Source organism: Melospiza melodia, chromosome 11 (genome assembly GCF_035770615.1).
Source record: "Melospiza melodia melodia isolate bMelMel2 chromosome 11, bMelMel2.pri, whole genome shotgun sequence".
Lineage (NCBI taxonomy): Eukaryota > Metazoa > Chordata > Aves > Passeriformes > Passerellidae > Melospiza > Melospiza melodia.
The window spans coordinates 2,206,895-2,223,353 of NC_086204.1; the positions used below are offsets into that span (position 1 = coordinate 2,206,895).

At 50.9% G+C, this 16,459-nt stretch overlaps 1 protein-coding gene and 1 long non-coding RNA gene across 4 annotated transcripts in view; one reads left to right on the forward strand and one right to left on the reverse strand.

Annotated features, from left to right (window-relative positions):
• Positions 1 to 4,529: 4,529 nt before the first annotated feature.
• LOC134422753 (uncharacterized) lies at positions 4,530 to 5,973 on the reverse strand. Its single transcript, XR_010028923.1, has 2 exons — positions 5,088 to 5,973; positions 4,530 to 4,999 (listed from the first exon to the last, which is right to left on the reverse strand). It is a non-coding gene; the product is annotated as an uncharacterized LOC134422753 (long non-coding RNA).
• Positions 5,974 to 6,509: 536 nt separating this feature from the next.
• SUCO (SUN domain containing ossification factor) overlaps positions 6,510 to 16,459 on the forward strand; it is a 39,373-nt gene continuing 29,423 nt past the window's right edge. For 2 of the 3 annotated variants that reach the window (XM_063165273.1, XM_063165274.1), the window contains exon 1: positions 6,510 to 6,671. In XM_063165273.1, coding sequence (XP_063021343.1) covers positions 6,607 to 6,671 — 65 coding nt within the window. In that variant the 5' untranslated portion in view covers positions 6,510 to 6,606. Of the gene's footprint in view, positions 6,672 to 15,802; positions 15,822 to 16,459 lie in introns of those variants that run through there. The other variant, XM_063165275.1, reaches the window with a different exon arrangement.

Consider the following 16,459-nt stretch of genomic DNA (forward strand, 5'->3'; position numbering starts at 1 on the left):
TTGCCGCAGGGCAGTGACTGTCAGGGACAGTGAGCGTCCTGCCTGCACAGCTGTCCTGGCAGGTCCTGCCACGGGACCCGCCACGTCACCGTCACCAGCCAGCCCTGCTGCTCAGAGGGGACCTTGTGCCATGGAGTCATCCCCCAGCCCTCCTGGGAGCTCTCCTGGCAGGATAAGCAGTAGCTAAGGTCAAGAATACAAAAGTCCTTTGTGGGCATCGAAATTCCCACTGTGGGTTCTGTGCCACAGGACCACCCTCCCCTCACAGTTCAGTGTCCCCAAGTGCCACTGGAGAGGCTGTGGGGTGGCTCTGAGCCCCTCTGCTGAGGTGCAGGGATGAGGAGCTGGGTGCCATGGCCCTACAAACTCTGAGTGTGCTGGGGCTTGGCAAAGGGACCCCACTGCAGATTTGTTCAGAGTCTGCTCCTCTGAGTGTTGGGATTCACTGCTGAGGTTGTCAGGAGGGAAGGTGGGAAAGGTGACAGGCTGGGACTGAAATAGCCGGGATTGATGTGAACCTCCACTGGAGATGTTTAAATATCAAAGTATGGCAGGCACTGCTCAGGGCTGCCTCAGGGTGTGTGTTCCCCTCGGGACGGGACCGTCGCCTGTGCTACAGAAAGAGGCTCCCCAATAACTGGGCAGCACACTCTGCTGAGGGGCTGAGCCTGCACGGGTGAGGATGGGTCCTGTGCCGCTCCCTGTGCCCCAGACAGGGCTCTTCCCCTGTGTCACCCCCAGGAGTGACAGGGCACAGCTATGGATCCCTGGGCCTGGCTTCTCTGCCAAGCCATCCCCCAGCCTTCCCTCTGGCCCTGGAGCCAAACCCTCCCTGCACAGGAATGTTGCTCAGGGAGGAGGGAGGTTGGCACAGCTCCAGCTGCTGCATTTTTCCATGCCCAGAGATGTCTCCTGCCTTACAAGGCCCCATGGCACAGGCTGTGCCTAATCTCCTGCAGTCCCCTATGGAAGGATTGTTTGGATTCAGGGACTGGGCTGAGCCCTGGGGGGATACTGGGGCAGGCAGGGCTGGGATTGCCTGCCCATGGTGCTGCTCCCTTTCCTGGGTGCAGGTCACATTTCCTGAGCTGAGCTGAGGAGGTACCGAGGCTGCTGGAGAAACCTGCTCAGGGCTGGCCCAGCAGTCCAGGAAAATGGGATTGGGTCTGAGAAGCCCACAATGGACTGATAGATACCAGGGCAAGGTTTGGGATTTGCTGAGCCTGTTGCAGGGGGAGAAGGATGGGAAGGCTGAGGATGTGGGGCAGCAGAGATGAGCTGTGGAAAGCCACGTGCCTGCAGGGATGTGACCTCTGGAACACACAGCACAACACAGCACGTGGGGGGCTGTGAAACTGAGCTGCCTCACTCCTGGCATTCCCTGCCGGTCAGCACAGATCCCTCTGGCAAAACAGCCTCCCCAGCACCCACTGAGGGCTCTGCAAAAGGGACAAGCCAGCCCAGCCCAGCCCAGGGCCTGCCAGCTCCAGGGCAGTGGGGCAGCAGGGCCTGTTTTGCAGGGAAACTCCATCAGCTGCCGCCTAGTAAAGATGTTTTTGATTTTAAATCTGATTTAGAAAAAGAAAACCCCTAGGAAACGACAGCCAAAAATGACACCAGCAATGAGCTCTGGCAGTTGCAGGGTGCTCCAGGGTGGGATGAGTCCAAACTTCAGCTGCTCAGGTAAGCTCAGCTCAACTTTCAGCTCTATGTGGCACATCTCCAACACAGAGATGCAGGGAGCAAGACAGACCTTGGAGATAAAATAATAAAACTGCCTGTGGGACCTGAGCATGGGTTGTCATGGAAGCTGGAAGGTGAAAACTGAGATTTGGGAACAAGGAGGGTCCTATGGTGCACGAAACAAAGCTTTGCCCAGTGGTTTCTCACTCAGCTCCCCCTTGTTTAGCCCTGAACGTGCAGTGTAGGGATGGATGTGAACTGCTGAGCCAGCTCTTCCACGGCTGCATCACGAGCTGCAGGTGGCAGAACACTGCAAAACCCACCTGCCCAGAGGGAAAGAGCAATGTCCCCTCAGGAGTGGTGGCTCCCCCAGAGCAGCTCCCCAGCACCAGCTCTGCCCACCCTGAGCCTCCTGCAGCAGCCACCTCCCTCCCCTTGCAGCTCTGGGACACACAAGTGTGAAGGGACACGGAGTTTCTAACAAGGTTTGTAGTGTCTGACACGGAGATATTTTTGTTCTATAAATGGGGAGGGGGATATTGGATGAAACCATGTATGCAAACACTGCTGGTTTTTCTAGGAAGTGGGGAAAAACTTGGTGTGCACAGGTCAAAAAGAGGTTGCAACTCCCTGTTCCAGCCTGGTGTGCTGCGAGAGGATCCTCCCCTATGCTCCCCTTCCCATTTGCCTAGTAAAGAAGTAAAGAAGCTTTTGTTCGAGCACAGCATGGCCTCAGCCTGGAAACACAGAGATTTCCCAGGAGATCTCCTCACCAGGAGCCCTCCCTGCCCTTTTCCCTGGAGCTCCAGGCAGGAGCCATGTGCTGAGTGAGGGCTAAGGAGCGTTTCACCCCTGCAGTGCTTCTCCCTGCCCCAAACCACGGGGAGGGGTGCCTGGGTCCCTGAGCAGTGTGACACTCCTGCTGCCACCAGCCCCTACCCCTCCGCCTGTTTTTAAATACCTGGCAGGGAGGGGATGGAGCCAGGTGGGAATTCAGTTCATTTCAGCAGGGAGGGGATGGAGCCAGGTGGGAATTCAGTTCATTTCAGCAGGGAGGGGATGGAGCCAGGCGGGAATTCAGTTCATTTCAGCAGTGGGCAGAAAGGGGAAGGGAGGCAGCCGAGCCTGTGGGGCTCCCTGTGTGTGCCTGGTGAGCCCTTTGGGATGAGGATCCCCAGCAGAGGTGCTGGTGCTCCTGGGCGGGCTGTGCCACCCTGCCATGCTCCTGGCACTGCTGCCCGGGGCTCTGAGCCCCCTCCAGCCCAGGATGTGTGTCTCAGCTCTGGGTTTGTGCTGAGGAAGCCACGGAAGCCCTGCCCTGCCCTGCTGGACATCCCCCATAGAGGAACCCAGCCCTGGGCTGCCCCAGGTGCTTTCCCAGCCCTTCCTCCCACCCCAGGGCACAGTGAGGAGAGGGAAGGGGAAGCTGCAGCCCACGCTGTCCTCCCAGACAAGAAGGCTAAAAGAGCTTCACACTTTCATTGTGAAGTTTGGCCGTTCCTCGGTTTCGGCAGTGAAATTTGATTTTTCTTTTCCCAGGGGGCTCCGACAGCAGGTGCTGACACCCACCATGGTGGGTTCACCCCACACCACATTTCCATCACGAGAGCAAGAATTCTTTTGGATTCTCTGTGTCCCAGCTGTCAGCAGCCTTTGGAGCTTCCCCATTCCACCAGCCCCCCTCCCCAGATGGCAAGAGGAGCTCCCCAGGGGCTGAGCTCGTTTGTGCTCTCCAGCTCCAGGGCTCTGAATTGCTGTCACAGCATTGCCAAGGTGCTGCTCAGGTTGTGCCTGCAGCACCTCCCGGGATTTCAGCCAGCCTGGGACTGGAATCAAAGCCATGTCCCCTCCTGGGAGCCCAGAGGCACAGCCCATGTGTCACAGGAGTTTGCTGAGTGATCAAAGAGCAATCACCTGCTCAGCTGGAGCGGGACTCGCTCCTGTTGGATTTTCCAAAGAAAATGATTCCAACCTTTATTTTTTGCACAGCCTTCCTTTCGGCGCAAATCGCCTGTGAAAAACGCCAGTCACTCCTTTTGAAAATTGTGAAAGTTGAATAGTAATAAAATGGTTATAAAAATAGTTATACAATTAGAGTAATAATAATTTGGACAATTTGAATTAGGACAATATGAGACAACAAATACAAAGAGTTACAGACGGTTCAGGTGCCTTTTTCTGGGCAGCACGAGCCCAAAAAAAGGAGCCACGTTAACAGAGGATTAACCCTTAAAAACAACAGCCTGTTGCATATTCATGCACCTCATACATGATGCATAAATTCCATTCAAACACAGGATTCTGCCTGGTCAGTGTCATCTTCTTCCTCTGAATCCTGACAGCACCTTTGAGGCAGGAAGAAGTTCATTTCTGCTGATAATGGAGCAATAAATTCTCTTTCTCTGAAAGATTCAGGTGTCCTGTGGCTGCCATCTCACTGCGAGTCCTTTCTTTAAAAAAAAAGTATCCTACATAGCATCGTTTCTATTTTAGCAATTTTTATAACCTAAAACAATATTTAAAAGACAGTACTTAAGAGAATACAGCATAACTTTCTAACCCAACACACGTAATATTAATTTGAATATTTGCCAAAAGCCAATCATAAAACACACGCATTTTTCACACTGCCAAAGATATAAAAGAAATTGAGGTTTTTAAAAAAGTTTTGTGCTGTTTTGCTGGATTCTCTTCTGCAAGTGGTTAACAGTTCATGTGAAGTCAGAGGAAGGTCTCTGGAGCAATGTTGCAATTTACAGCTTTTCCTTGACCAAGTAAGAAACAGTCAGGAAATTAAACAGGAAATTGTGTCTGGAAGGAACAAAAGTTGCGTTGTCAGAACCTGCTTATGAAAGATTTCGTTTATTTTAACCAGTAAGGAGCCAAGATCAATAGTCAGAAGAGGAAGGAGTTTGTGTGAATTAAATCACACGTGAAAAAAAAAAAAAAAAAAAAAGAGAGAGAGAGAAAAAAAGGCAACACTTGGGAAAACAAGCAGCTTTTGTAAAGAGCCGATAGGGATGAATGGCAGAGAAGGCTTTGCCACTGCAGAGGTGGGGACATCGGGATCCTGCCTGGCTGATCCAGGCTCTTCTTGGGGACTGCTTCAAAGGGGCTTTTCCTCCAGGATCCCAGCTCTGCAAAGCTTCCCCTGAAATCATGTGTCAGCTCTTCGGCTGTGTTTGGTCTAAGCTGTGCTCACTCCTAACGGGATCACAGCACTGGGAGCTGTGCCAGGAGGGAGCAGCCCCATGGGCTGAGCCAGTGTGCCTTCAGAGCCTTCTCCAGGTCGGGGAGGCTGCAGGAATTCCCGTCCCTGGAATGGAGACAGGCCCAGCCTTACCCCGTGGCAACACTGAGGCCAAGAGCCGGCCGTGCTCAGCAATGGGTTAATGAATGTTTACCAGCTCTTCCAGCAGCCACATCAGCAGGTGTTTGAACTTCCAGCTCTTCATGGATGGATGCTCTGCTCCTGGCCGTGCCCAACAGGTACTTTGTGGCCAGGGCTGTGTGTGGGGATGGGCAAACGCCCCGAGGCACCCCCAGCCCGGCGGGGAGAGGCGCTCCCGGACCCGGCTCCAACAGAACAGCAGCGGGAACTTCACAGGCGTTAACGAAGGCACCAAGTTACAGGGTGAAAAATCAGGGCAAGAACAGACACAAAGACTTTACAAAGGTTTCCACTTCTGGCTGACTCCATTCACGGCATCCCCAAGCGCGTTAATGAACCCTGAGCAGGCTCCGTGCACACAGCGCTCAGGTGACCCGGCCTACGGGAATATCCTGCATGGGACATGTCCGGGGCCAGACCGTGAGGCTGGAGCTGCCTCATGGCAGCTGCCGCTGCTGTTGCTGCCGTGATTCACCCCTCGCTGCGGGCTGAGCTGGCTCTCCCCGGTCAGAGTCCGGCCATGGGCGCGTTTCCAGCGTGGCTCGCTCCTGCCTCACCCCCCGCTCCCCGCACGGCTCCCGGGCTGTGCTATGCTGCTCCCCCCGCTCGTCTCATGGAGAGCCCCAGTCCTGAGGGTGGTTTTGGCCGGAGTGAGCCGCAGGGAAGGTTTTCCTGCCTCATGTGGAGGGGCGGCTTTGGGCCGGGTTACCCACACAACAGCCGGGCTGGGCTGTTCTGCTACCGGCGCGGTGCCGGGGAGGCTCCTCGCTACTATCCCACATCCCACCCGGCCTGTTCTCCCTGAGCGCCTCCCACGATGGATATAAATGTGTGCTGACACATCTCAGGCGCGCCCACGAGCCCGGGCTGTAGCCGGGCCCTGCTGCCCCTGAGGGGCCCCTCAGAGCGACGGAAAATGGCGGCCGCAGACCCGCGCGTCAGCCCTATCCAGCCCGTAACTACAACTCCCGGCAGGCCCCGCGCGGCTATCCCGCTGCGGGCCTCAGCGTGCGGCAGCCTACAGGGAAGCCTGATCAAAATAAAATCCAAATAATTAAGTGATGTCACGTGGGCGCGCCGGTGCTTGAAATGCCGCTGGAAACGGAGGCAGCGGCGGGCATCAGGCGCCTCGCGGGCGGTGGTTTGACCGCCAGCCGTCGTTTATCACTATGGCGATTTCCCTTTAACGGCTTGTTTGCCGCAGCCACCTCCCAGAGCGGGGTCCTTGGAGGGGCGGGGAGAGGCGAGCCCACTGGCCAATCGGCGTGGCGGGGAGGCGGGGCCAGCCGGCGGAGCGCTCATCCCATTGGCTGGCGGCGCGCAGCGGTGACGCGCATCCTTCCAGCTCAGCGCGTGAGGCGGTGGAAGGGGCGGGGCGGGGCGGGGGGCCCGGCCCGGCGGGCAGTAACGGCCGCGCGCGCGGGGAGGAGCCGTGCGCAACAACGGCCGATCCCCCTCAGCGCCGCCGCCGCCGCCCGCGGGAGGAGGATGCGCCGCCTCGGCCCGGCCGCTCCAGCCACACCGGCCAGACCATGAGGGAGCCGCCCCGCCGGCCCCTGGCGCTGGGCTCCTGCCTCCTGCTCTGCGCCCTGCTCTGGTGAGTACCGGCCTCTCCGCCGCGCTGGGAGCGCTCCCTGGGCGGGCTGCGGGCAGCCGGGAGTGCGGCAGTCGGAGGGGAACTGTGGAGAGGTTCCGGTGCAGCCCCAGCCCGGGCAGGGACACACCTGGGGCGGGTGACACGGGAGCGCGCCCGGGTGCGTTCTGAGAGGAACCTCAGAGTCCTCCCGTTCCAGCGGGAGGAACCCCGCGGCCTGCCCGGGGATGGTGAGCGGTGCCCGGGATGGGTTCCCTGGCAGTGACACCCGGGGATGGTGAGCGGTGCCCGGGATGGGTTCCTGTGCAGTGACACCCTGGGAAGGTGAGCGGTGCCCGGGATGGGTTCTGGGGCAGTGACACCCTGGGATGGTGAGCGGTGCTGGGATGGGTTCCTGTGCAGTGACACCCTGGGAAGGTGAGCGGTGCCCGGGATGGGTTCCTGTGCAGTGACACCCTGGGAAGGTGAGCGGTGCCCGGGATGGGTTCCTGTGCAGTGACACCCGGGGAAGGTGAGCGGTGCCCGGGATGGGTTCCTGTGCAGTGACACCCGGGGAAGGTGAGCGGTGCCGGGATGGGTTCCTGTGCAGTGACACCCTGGGAAGGTGAGCGGTGCCCGGGATGGGTTCCTGTGCAGTGACACCCGGGGAAGGTGAGCGGTGCCCGGGATGGGTTCCTGTGCAGTGACACCCGGGGAAGGTGAGCGGTGCCGGGATGGGTTCCTGTGCAGTGACACCCTGGGATGGTGAGCGGTGCCCGGGATGGGTTCCCTGGCAGTGATATCGTGGGATGGTGAGCGGTGCCCGGGATGGGTTCCCTGGCAGTGACACCCTGGGATGGTGAGCGGTGCTGGGATGGGTTCTGGGGCAGTGACACCCTGGGGATGGGGCCAGCCCTCGGGAGGGCCATTCCCGCAGGTGCCAGCCCTCGGGAGGGCCATTCCCGCAGGTGCCAGCCCTCGGGAGGGCCATTCCCGCAGGTGCCAGCCCTCGGGAGGGCCATTCCCGCAGGTGCCAGCCCTCGGGAGGGCCATTCCTGCTGCCAGGAGAGGCAGTGGCAGGTGAGGGCTGACCCCGCACACCGAGGGTCAGAGTTAGGTGTGTGTTGTTGTCTCTGTGCTTTCACCAGAGGCATCCTTGCATTTCCAGTTTTAGGCTGAGCTTTTGCACTCTCGTGTGGAATATCGTGGTGCTTTATCCTTGAAACCCTTTCTCTGAGTCTGTTAAGTTAAACCAAATGAACTCTCTTATTTTTGCTTTGATTATGCCTTTGACAGCGTTTTTACAGTGATTACCTGTACTTTGTCCCAGCATCCCCTGTTTGCTTTCTTTTCAAACTCCCTTTAAGAGATGACATCCAACAGAACACAAATATTAGTAGAATGTATTTCTTGTATGGTAAGTTCCAACCTTCTTAAACTTTGGCCCTCTTTGAACTTGGTGAGTCACTGTTTGAGAACTGATAGCCAGCTTGAACAGCAAACTGCAAGTGTTGCAAACGGAGCAGCCACGCTCTGGTGTATTGCTACAGCAGATTGTTCAGATACTCTGCTTAAATAAAGAAATCATCCTGAGGGTCTGGCCTGTCTCAGAGCCCAGGCACCTCTGTTTTACACAATCAGTGACAAATCTGCTGCTGCTGCTGCTTGTGTCTCTGTGTTTGGACAGTCCTGAAGCAGCTTTGGTTCGTGTCATCACATTCTGGGCTTTGGAGACAAAAGCACATCTTGAAAACTTGGTTGCTGTGTTTACACTTAGCAAAATTTAAAACAAAAAAAAAAAAAACAAAAAAAAAACCAAACAATTCCTGGCCATGTGGGTTTGATCAGGTGAGCTGTGAGCCTCAGGAACTGTCTCCAGACAGCTTTGCTTTGCTTTTGCTCCTTGGGCAGTGAAGTTGTGGCAGGAGGTTGTAGTTGTACAGCTAGGATTCCTATCAGGAAAGCAGTTTGGAGTACCTTGAGGGCTGTAATTTATAAGTGGAAGGGGATTTTAGCCTAATGATCAATAGGGTGGGCAGGTTGATTTTTTTGTTGCTGTGTTCTTAGTCTGCTGTTTCACCAGGACTTGATTTAGTGAAAAACTCAGCTTTTTTTCAGGATAATTCTGTATTAAAGAAGGAATGCCATGTTCAGCTATCTTGTTGGAGTAATATTCTGGGAATCTCTGACAACCTCTGATCTCAGAGCTTGCAGTGGAGTGCCCCAATGCAAAACTCTCTTTTAGATTTGAGAACAGCAGCCTGCTCACTGGCTGCCTTGGGTTAGGAGCCACTGGATTCATTGAAATGTTGAGGGATGCAGCTGCAGTGTTCTGTTCAAGCATGGATTCACATTGGAGAGTTTGGGAGTTGGCTTTGGGACTGCTTTAATTTCAGCAGCCTTGTCAGAGTTGTGACTAGAAAATCTTTTAAGTCTGTTGGTTCATGAATTGTTGGTGGAGTACAGAGGTTGATAAGCTGTGATTTATTTAATGTTTTACTGTAAAGAAAATCAGCACCTTTCAGCAGTTAAGAAATTTCCAATAGCAAATGGAAGGATTTTGTTGTAAATGTTGGCTTTTTAAATGTAGTTGTTTTGAGACATAATTTTCAAAGGACTTTGTGCTAGTAAGAAAGAAATTTTTTTCCTTATAGGTGTCAACAGATGAACCCCAAAACCAGGGAAAAACCCATGAGACAAAACAGCTGCTCAAAGAACACTTGGGGCTGTTTGGGCTTCTTGCCTTTTTCTTTTTTTTTTTTAATCTGGGCTTTATTTTCTTTCTGAGTAGCTATTGCTTCTTCCCTTGAAACTAAGCTTAAAATAGGAATTTTCAAAATCTCTCCTGATGCATTTTCAAGCTCACCTAAGAGAGCTGGTTCAGTGGGGAAATACTGATTAGTAAAGATCAGGTGGAGGGAAAAAAACTGATTTGAACTGGAAGATGTCATCCTGGGCATTGGAAGTGTGGCAGTGTTTTAGGAGATGCACAGAGAAGCAGAGGAGTGAGTAGGGGGTTGTTTGCCAAATTGTGCCTTTTCTGTGAAGGGGATGTGATGCTCTTTGGGTCAGTTATCAGCATTTGAGGCTTTCTGAAGCTCTGGCAGCCCTGAGCCAACAGGATTGTTCCAGGTGTCCAAGGAGCAGGATGGCTTTGGGGAAATCCTCCTGCTAGAGCAATGTAGTGCTCCAAAAATAATGGGCATCTGTGCAGTTTGGGGCCTCCTCTGTGCCTGACAAATGTCTGCTGTGCTCCTGAATTCCTTAATGCTCCACTCAATCCCTTTGTGTGCATGATCATAATGTAAAAAATACATTTCAGACTTGCAGGGCTTTGGAGCTTTGTGCCTCTATGCAGAGCTGAGTGAGTGGAGGGGGTTTAGAAGCTTATCCTGTAGGATGCCAGGACTCTGTGAGGTGAGAGCAGCTGTGGTGGCTGTTGGAAGAGTGACCTGGATAAATTATTCTGACATCAGCTTTTCCTGCCATAAGCTGCACTTCCAAAGTTTAATTGGGAGTTTAATGAAGAAATTATGCATCCAGTAATTTCTCTTTCTATCCCAGAAAGTTCATTGCCATATCCTGACTTAGTTAGCTTTTATTAACTCTGCTGCTTGGGTTTACAGCTGTGAGTAAAAGGAGGATGGGGGTCAGGATCCTTCAGCTGTTACTCTGTGAGTGTCCTGCACCAGGAAATGCCTTGTGCCAACCTGATTGAGCAGCAAGATGTGCTGGTTTTGATGGCAAAGCCTGGCCTAGGAGCTCTGAGTGAAATCCACCATGAGAGTGAACCCTGAAAGCTGCAAAGGTTGGATTGGGTCAGTGCCACAGCCAGGAGTGGAACCTGGGTTACCAAGGACAGGGATACTGGTTTTTATTCACACCTGTTAATTATGTGTGGGTTTTAATGGCAGATATTTCTAGTTTGGCTTTGCATTTTCAGTCCTGTCTGGTCTGAGAGCCCCAGTGCTGGACTGGGCTGTGGCAGCACCACCAGGTTCAGTGTGTGCTGCTGCTGCTGCTCAGGTGAGAGCTGTGCAAACCACACCGGGGGTCTCACAGTGGGGCTTTTGCTGATTGAACCTTTGTTTGCCTCATTCCTGACTGCTGGCTCACACCTAGAGCTCTCCTCTGTTAGCTGCACAAAGCTGTGAGGGACAGGTTTGTGTTCAGTGTGCCTCATTCATGTGCCCCTTACCACTGAAATCCTCTTTTATTTTTTTTTTTTTTTCATGTCTGCCCTCATGATCTGGATAGGACTGCACAAGTAACTCCTGCAGAAGTTCAGAATTTTATCTGCTGATTCTCCTCTTGAGTCCTTAAATCTCTTCAGAAGGCTGATACTAAAATAAACACTGAGTGTGTGCATTTCATATAGCAGGAAGAAATGAAATTATTTAAGCACTGATACAATCTGAACTGTTGTTCCTGGCATCTGATTTCAGAGTGGAAAGTGTGTTCCTAGGTATGGAGTATCCTGTTTGGAAGGGTCTTTGCTCTGTGGCAAAGGTTGGGACAAAAACTGCCCTGGAGCTCTTGGACTCCTACAAATGAAAATCAGATGTGCCCGGTGAAGCTTGTACATGCCAGCAGGGACCCAAGTGCTTGGCTCAATCAATTATTGAATATTTTACCTTCTAGAATGATTTGGAAATCAGTGAACTGCTTTCATGCAGTATCTTCTAAAAGATTTGTCCTAGAAACTTCAAGTTAGTTTGTTTGTTATGCAAATGGTGTACTGAAGTGGCCTCTGCCATCACGAGGTGTCTGTGTTGGGGTAGGAGACCTTGCCTGTTGCAGTGAAATGTCTGCCTTGAGCACTTCATTTGAACTCTTTCTGCAGTGTCTTTCTCTAAGCTCTTTTTCACTTTGATGTTCTTGCTGTGTCTTGTGCAGAGACTTTTTTCTTGTCTTTAGTTTTCATTAGTGATCCAGCTTTTGGGGAGTTCTGTGCCTCTTTCAGAGGGAGGACATGCAGTTCACTCTGGAGAGAATGTACATGAAAATTTTAGCCAAAACCAGGTTAACCTAGGACTGTAAATCTGAAACCTTCTTAATTCTTGCTGGAAATAACTGGTGTAACAGACTGGTCCCACGGCTTGGGTGAGTGAAACATTGATGTGAATGACAAACTGGATTGGGATATTAGCAAAAGGTTCTGACAGTTCAAAAATCAGCTCAGGTGCACAAAGGAGTGGCAATGACTTGGCTTGGCTGGGTGTTGAAATGGCAATCAAGATAATGCTGCAATCCCTTACAGATAAGAAGCCCATTAAAAATACATCATACATGTCTGGCAGTCAGGTTGTGACAGCTTTACCCTGCTCTGGGCTGGAATTCCCATTTCTCCTCTTCATAGCACCCCCCTCCTTGGCATTGCTGAGCTGGGCTGCACCGAGGGTGGGTTTAGCAGAGCTGGGGCAGAGCAGCTGCCTCTGACACTGCTGCTGTTGCTATGAATTTAAGCAATGAGGGAGGTCTTGAGCAGTGTGTGTGTGATACATTTCTGCTGTTTCCCTGTAGCCTTTGTGGTTCCAACAGGTTTTTTTTGTGTAGTTTGGTTTTTTTTTTTGTTTTGTTTTTCTGGAGCGGGTGCTCTTCCCCAAACTCTTGCATCACAGAAAATAACTAGAGGTTTGAGAGTGCAGGGAGCTTCTGTAATCCTCCTTCAGTATTGCAGAAGTGTGTTCCAGAGAAACACCAGGAACTGCCTGTTCCTTTGGGTGCTTCCAGAGGGGGTTGTGACAGTTGCCCTGCTTTCAGTGCCTCAAGTAGGGCACCTGGATACTCCTTTTGAGGAAGAGGAGCTTTGTGTCAGTGTTCCATTGGAGCAGAGTCCTGTGAAGGTGCTGTTATCTCTTGCAGGAGAGAATGGGAGCAACCCTGGGAGCAAGGAATGAAGTTGGCTTCTGTTGTTTAACCTGGGAGAACAGTGGACAGTCAAGAGCAAATATTGTGTTGCACTGTGTCTTCTTGGGTTGGCTCTCTGAGCATTCCTTGGCTCAGAGCTGACTTTGTTCCCCCCTCAGGACTTACTGGAATGTCTCCATAATCTCCAGAGCAGAGCAGAGGGTGCAATTCCTGTGTGGCTCAAGGGGGGATGCAGTAAATCAGTTCAGTCTGATAAAGGATCTGCTGCTCCTGGAACCTCCTTTTGCAAGCTGTGCATGCTGATGATTTAAATGCTTTCAGTATTTAAAATGCTGAAAGCCCTATTTGAAACCAGAGGTTGGAATCTCATTGTGTGCAGCTATGAAATTCAGTATGGTCAGAAGAATCTTTGTGCTCAGCTCCTCTGAATAAGTGAAATAACCGTATGGAGAGCACATTCTTTGCAAAGTGTGGGCAAGCTATTAAAAACTTAATTGCAAAATACCACAGATTGGTAAAGGATTTGCAAAAAAAGCTCCAATTTCAGCTATTTTGGGCTTGGGTTGTTTTTTTTTTTTTTGAGTATGTGAATCTAGTTAGTGGTAGGAAATGAGGTGATACCAGTGATGCTTAGTCTAGATCTGTACTTTTAGTTTGCAGCTTTTTCCTCCCTTAAAGGTCCATCCTAACTTTCAAAATTAACACATGCTGCTCTTCTGTGGTAATAAATGGCTTCTAAATGAATGGTGTTGTTTTCTTTGTTGGGGTTTCCTTACTTGCATTGAAGAAGATTAATGGTTCTTCTTTGCATTTATCAAGCTGTATTTCCACTTCACCTGCAGAAATGAGTGTTGTGTCTGGGGAGGTTCAGTGCCTTGCAAGTGGCTTTTCTCCTGTGGCTGCTTGAAATAATGTCCTGCTCTTCATTTTCCATGACATTTCCTTTGTTCTGCAGGCTCTCAAATCCAAGTGCTCCTGGCTGAAGTGTTGGGAGGGAAAGATTGATCCCATGAAGTTGCTGGGGAGAGAGGAGGGATCCCTGTTTTCCCTGTGCTGCCAGGCAGGTTGCTGCTGACTGCAGAGCTTGCTTGTGGATGTGCTGAGCTCCTCATTCCTGCAGAGCCTTTTCCCTCTGTCAGTTCTGGTGAAAGCAGTCCCAGACCTGCAGGACTTGCTCACAGCTAAAGGTGTTTGGTTTTGCTCCTTTCCTTTCCCCTCTCCTTTCCCCTCTCCTTTCCCCTCTCCTTTCCCCTCTCCTTTCCCCTCTCCTTTCCCCTCTCCTTTCCCCTCTCCTTTCCCCTCTCCTTTCCCCTCTCCTTTCCCCTCTCCTTTCCCCTCTCCTTTCCCCTCTCCTTTCCCCTCTCCTTTCCCCTCTCCTTTCCCCTCTCCTTTCCCCTCTCCTTTCCCAGCTTTTATCATTTCAGGTTTGTTAATCTGAGCTCACTCACTCTGTAATGAAGGTGATGTTCAGCAAACACAGCCTGCTCTGCTGGCTCCAACTCCTCCTCTTGCACAGGCCTCTCTGAAATGATCTGTGAGTGTTTTGAGTAGGGAATTGTCCCCTGGCAGGGACAGTGACATCTTCTTTCCCCTCTGAGCTGCTGGGCACTGGCACAGCTGCACTGTGGCACCTGTCACAGGGAGGGCTTGGAATTGCTGCACTGGTGATAAATTCCTTTTCTTTTCCCTTTGCTTCAGATTCCTCTGTCTTGCAGGTGCCAAATGTAAACTGTTCTGAACTGCTTCACTCTGCAGTGTCCAGAAATAGGTCTTGTTTTGGGAGAATCTATGAAATTAATAATTTTGGGGACAGATGTGTTTGAACTGAAGCTGTGTGTCAGTGTTGTATGAAGTCTTTGGAAAGGAAAGCTTAAGCTCTTTCTCTCTGATCAAGCTGTGGAAAAACTCCTCTTACCTTCATATTTTGAAATTTTTTTAGCTATGAGTTGTATGATTAATTTTTCTTACCAGTTAGTTATTTTCTACTTGATTTGTATGCCTGTCAGAACAGTTATCCGTAGCTTCACCATCTCTGGTAGTTTTCTGCACAATTCCTTGAAGAGTTTCAGCCAAATCAGAAGTGCATGGTCTTTCACATGAAACTACACTGCAATTTCAAAACCACCTGCACTTTAGAATTTCAGTGTGTTCCTTTTCAAAGGCAGAACGTTCACCAGCAGGGCATGGGCAATTTGTGCAGCAGTGAGTGTAGTGAACCATCCAGAGAGGGCTGAGCAGCATTTCTGCTTCAGTGGGCACCCACAGTGTGAGCCTGCCCTGAGCAGAGTAAAGATTCCCCCACCCACCCCTGCTGCTTTGTCTGAGCTTGCAGCCTTTCTTGGGGCTTTGTGCACATTAAGCTGGAAAGTTGGTGGTGCTATTAGAGAAAATAGCTTTTAAACTGCATTAATGATAGGACAAAGAGTCATGCTTAAGCTCCTTTGTTCTTGATGAGGTTTAATAGCAGGTGGTGTTTTGAGTCATGCTTACAAAAATGGAACTGTTGAAAACTTCAGTATCCACATAAGTCAGCAGCTGTGGGTTAAGTGTTTGGAACAATCTCTTCATCTGAAGATCTACCTTGTACCTGAGGCAGTGTCTCTGGGGACTGATCTGATCTCCCTGGGGCATTAGGTCTGCTCAGTTGTGAGTCAGCACTCAAATCCCACTCCTGGGTCCCAAGGCAGGGACAGACAGATTATTGTGTGCACAAACTGCTGTACTTCCACTGCAAGTCACTTCAACTCAAGGGGAATTTTGCTCTCTGTAAATTACCACTTGGTTTCCTTGTTGGGGTTTTTTGTTTTCATGGTTATTTTTATTGTGGGCTCTGTCCTTTCAGCTAAAGAAGCCTGTTGAATTAATATGCAGAATGTTAGAAGTCAGAGGGAAAAACCTCCTGCTGGTGGTGTTGATAAGGTTGTTAACTTGACTTCTCCCAGTGTGGCTGGTGTCTCATGATTCTGTGCTCTGAGTGCTCTGTCTGATGAGTGATGCATCCTGTGAGCGGCATGCTGTGCTGCAGGAGGGATCAGGTTTTCCTGTGGCTGCTTGCACACACACACACACAAAATGAGCTCTCAGTCCCCTCCCTAGCTTGGAGGGCTTTTGGGAGACTTGAGGCATCTTGTTGGAGTTGGGGAGTAGACCAAGAAGAATTTTGGAAAAGAAGTCAGACAGACATTGGACACAGATCATGTCAGAGTGACTTAAATCTGAGCTGCCAGCCTGCATTCTTCTAAAATCTGTGTTTGTGACCTGATAAAGCCTGATTTCTTGCATGAAATCTCTCAAGAGATGAAGGTAAGAAATACATACCTTCTGTGCTTTTTGTGCATTCGTGAGGGTAGACCTTGTGTTTTAAAATGCCAATTCACAGCCATTGAAATGTTTCCTTTTCTGCCCCTGCTGTTCTGTGCAGCTCCCCCAAGGTGCCCCCCAGAGTGGAAGTGAAATGGGAAGCAAATGCCTGTGCCTGAGTAATGAAGGAGTGGGATGATGCTCTGTAATATTTCATGTTTTGGTGTATTTTTGTGAAGTACCAGGGAGTCCTTGGATCTCTAAAGAGATGTACTGGAGTTGAGAGCGTGGGAATTTCACCATGAAATGATTGAAAGCCCTTTTCAGGAATACAAATGACTCAAAGTATGTGCATAACTAATTTTTCCAAGTGAGAGCTAGGTAATAAAGCCATAGAAATCTGGTAGCATTTCATTCATGCTCTGAAATGAGCCTCCTGTGCATAGGGTAGGACAGAGGTTGGATGGAAAACTCAATACTAACATGATGGGATGGGAATTTGAGTGAGAAGCTTATGCCTAATTCTCAACTGAGATGTGAGACTTTGTACCTGCTACAATATGTGGTTATTATTATTCTCATACCTTCCATTCAGTTCTTTATTTTCCACTAACTGCAGCTGCTTCTGCCTGACTTGAAGG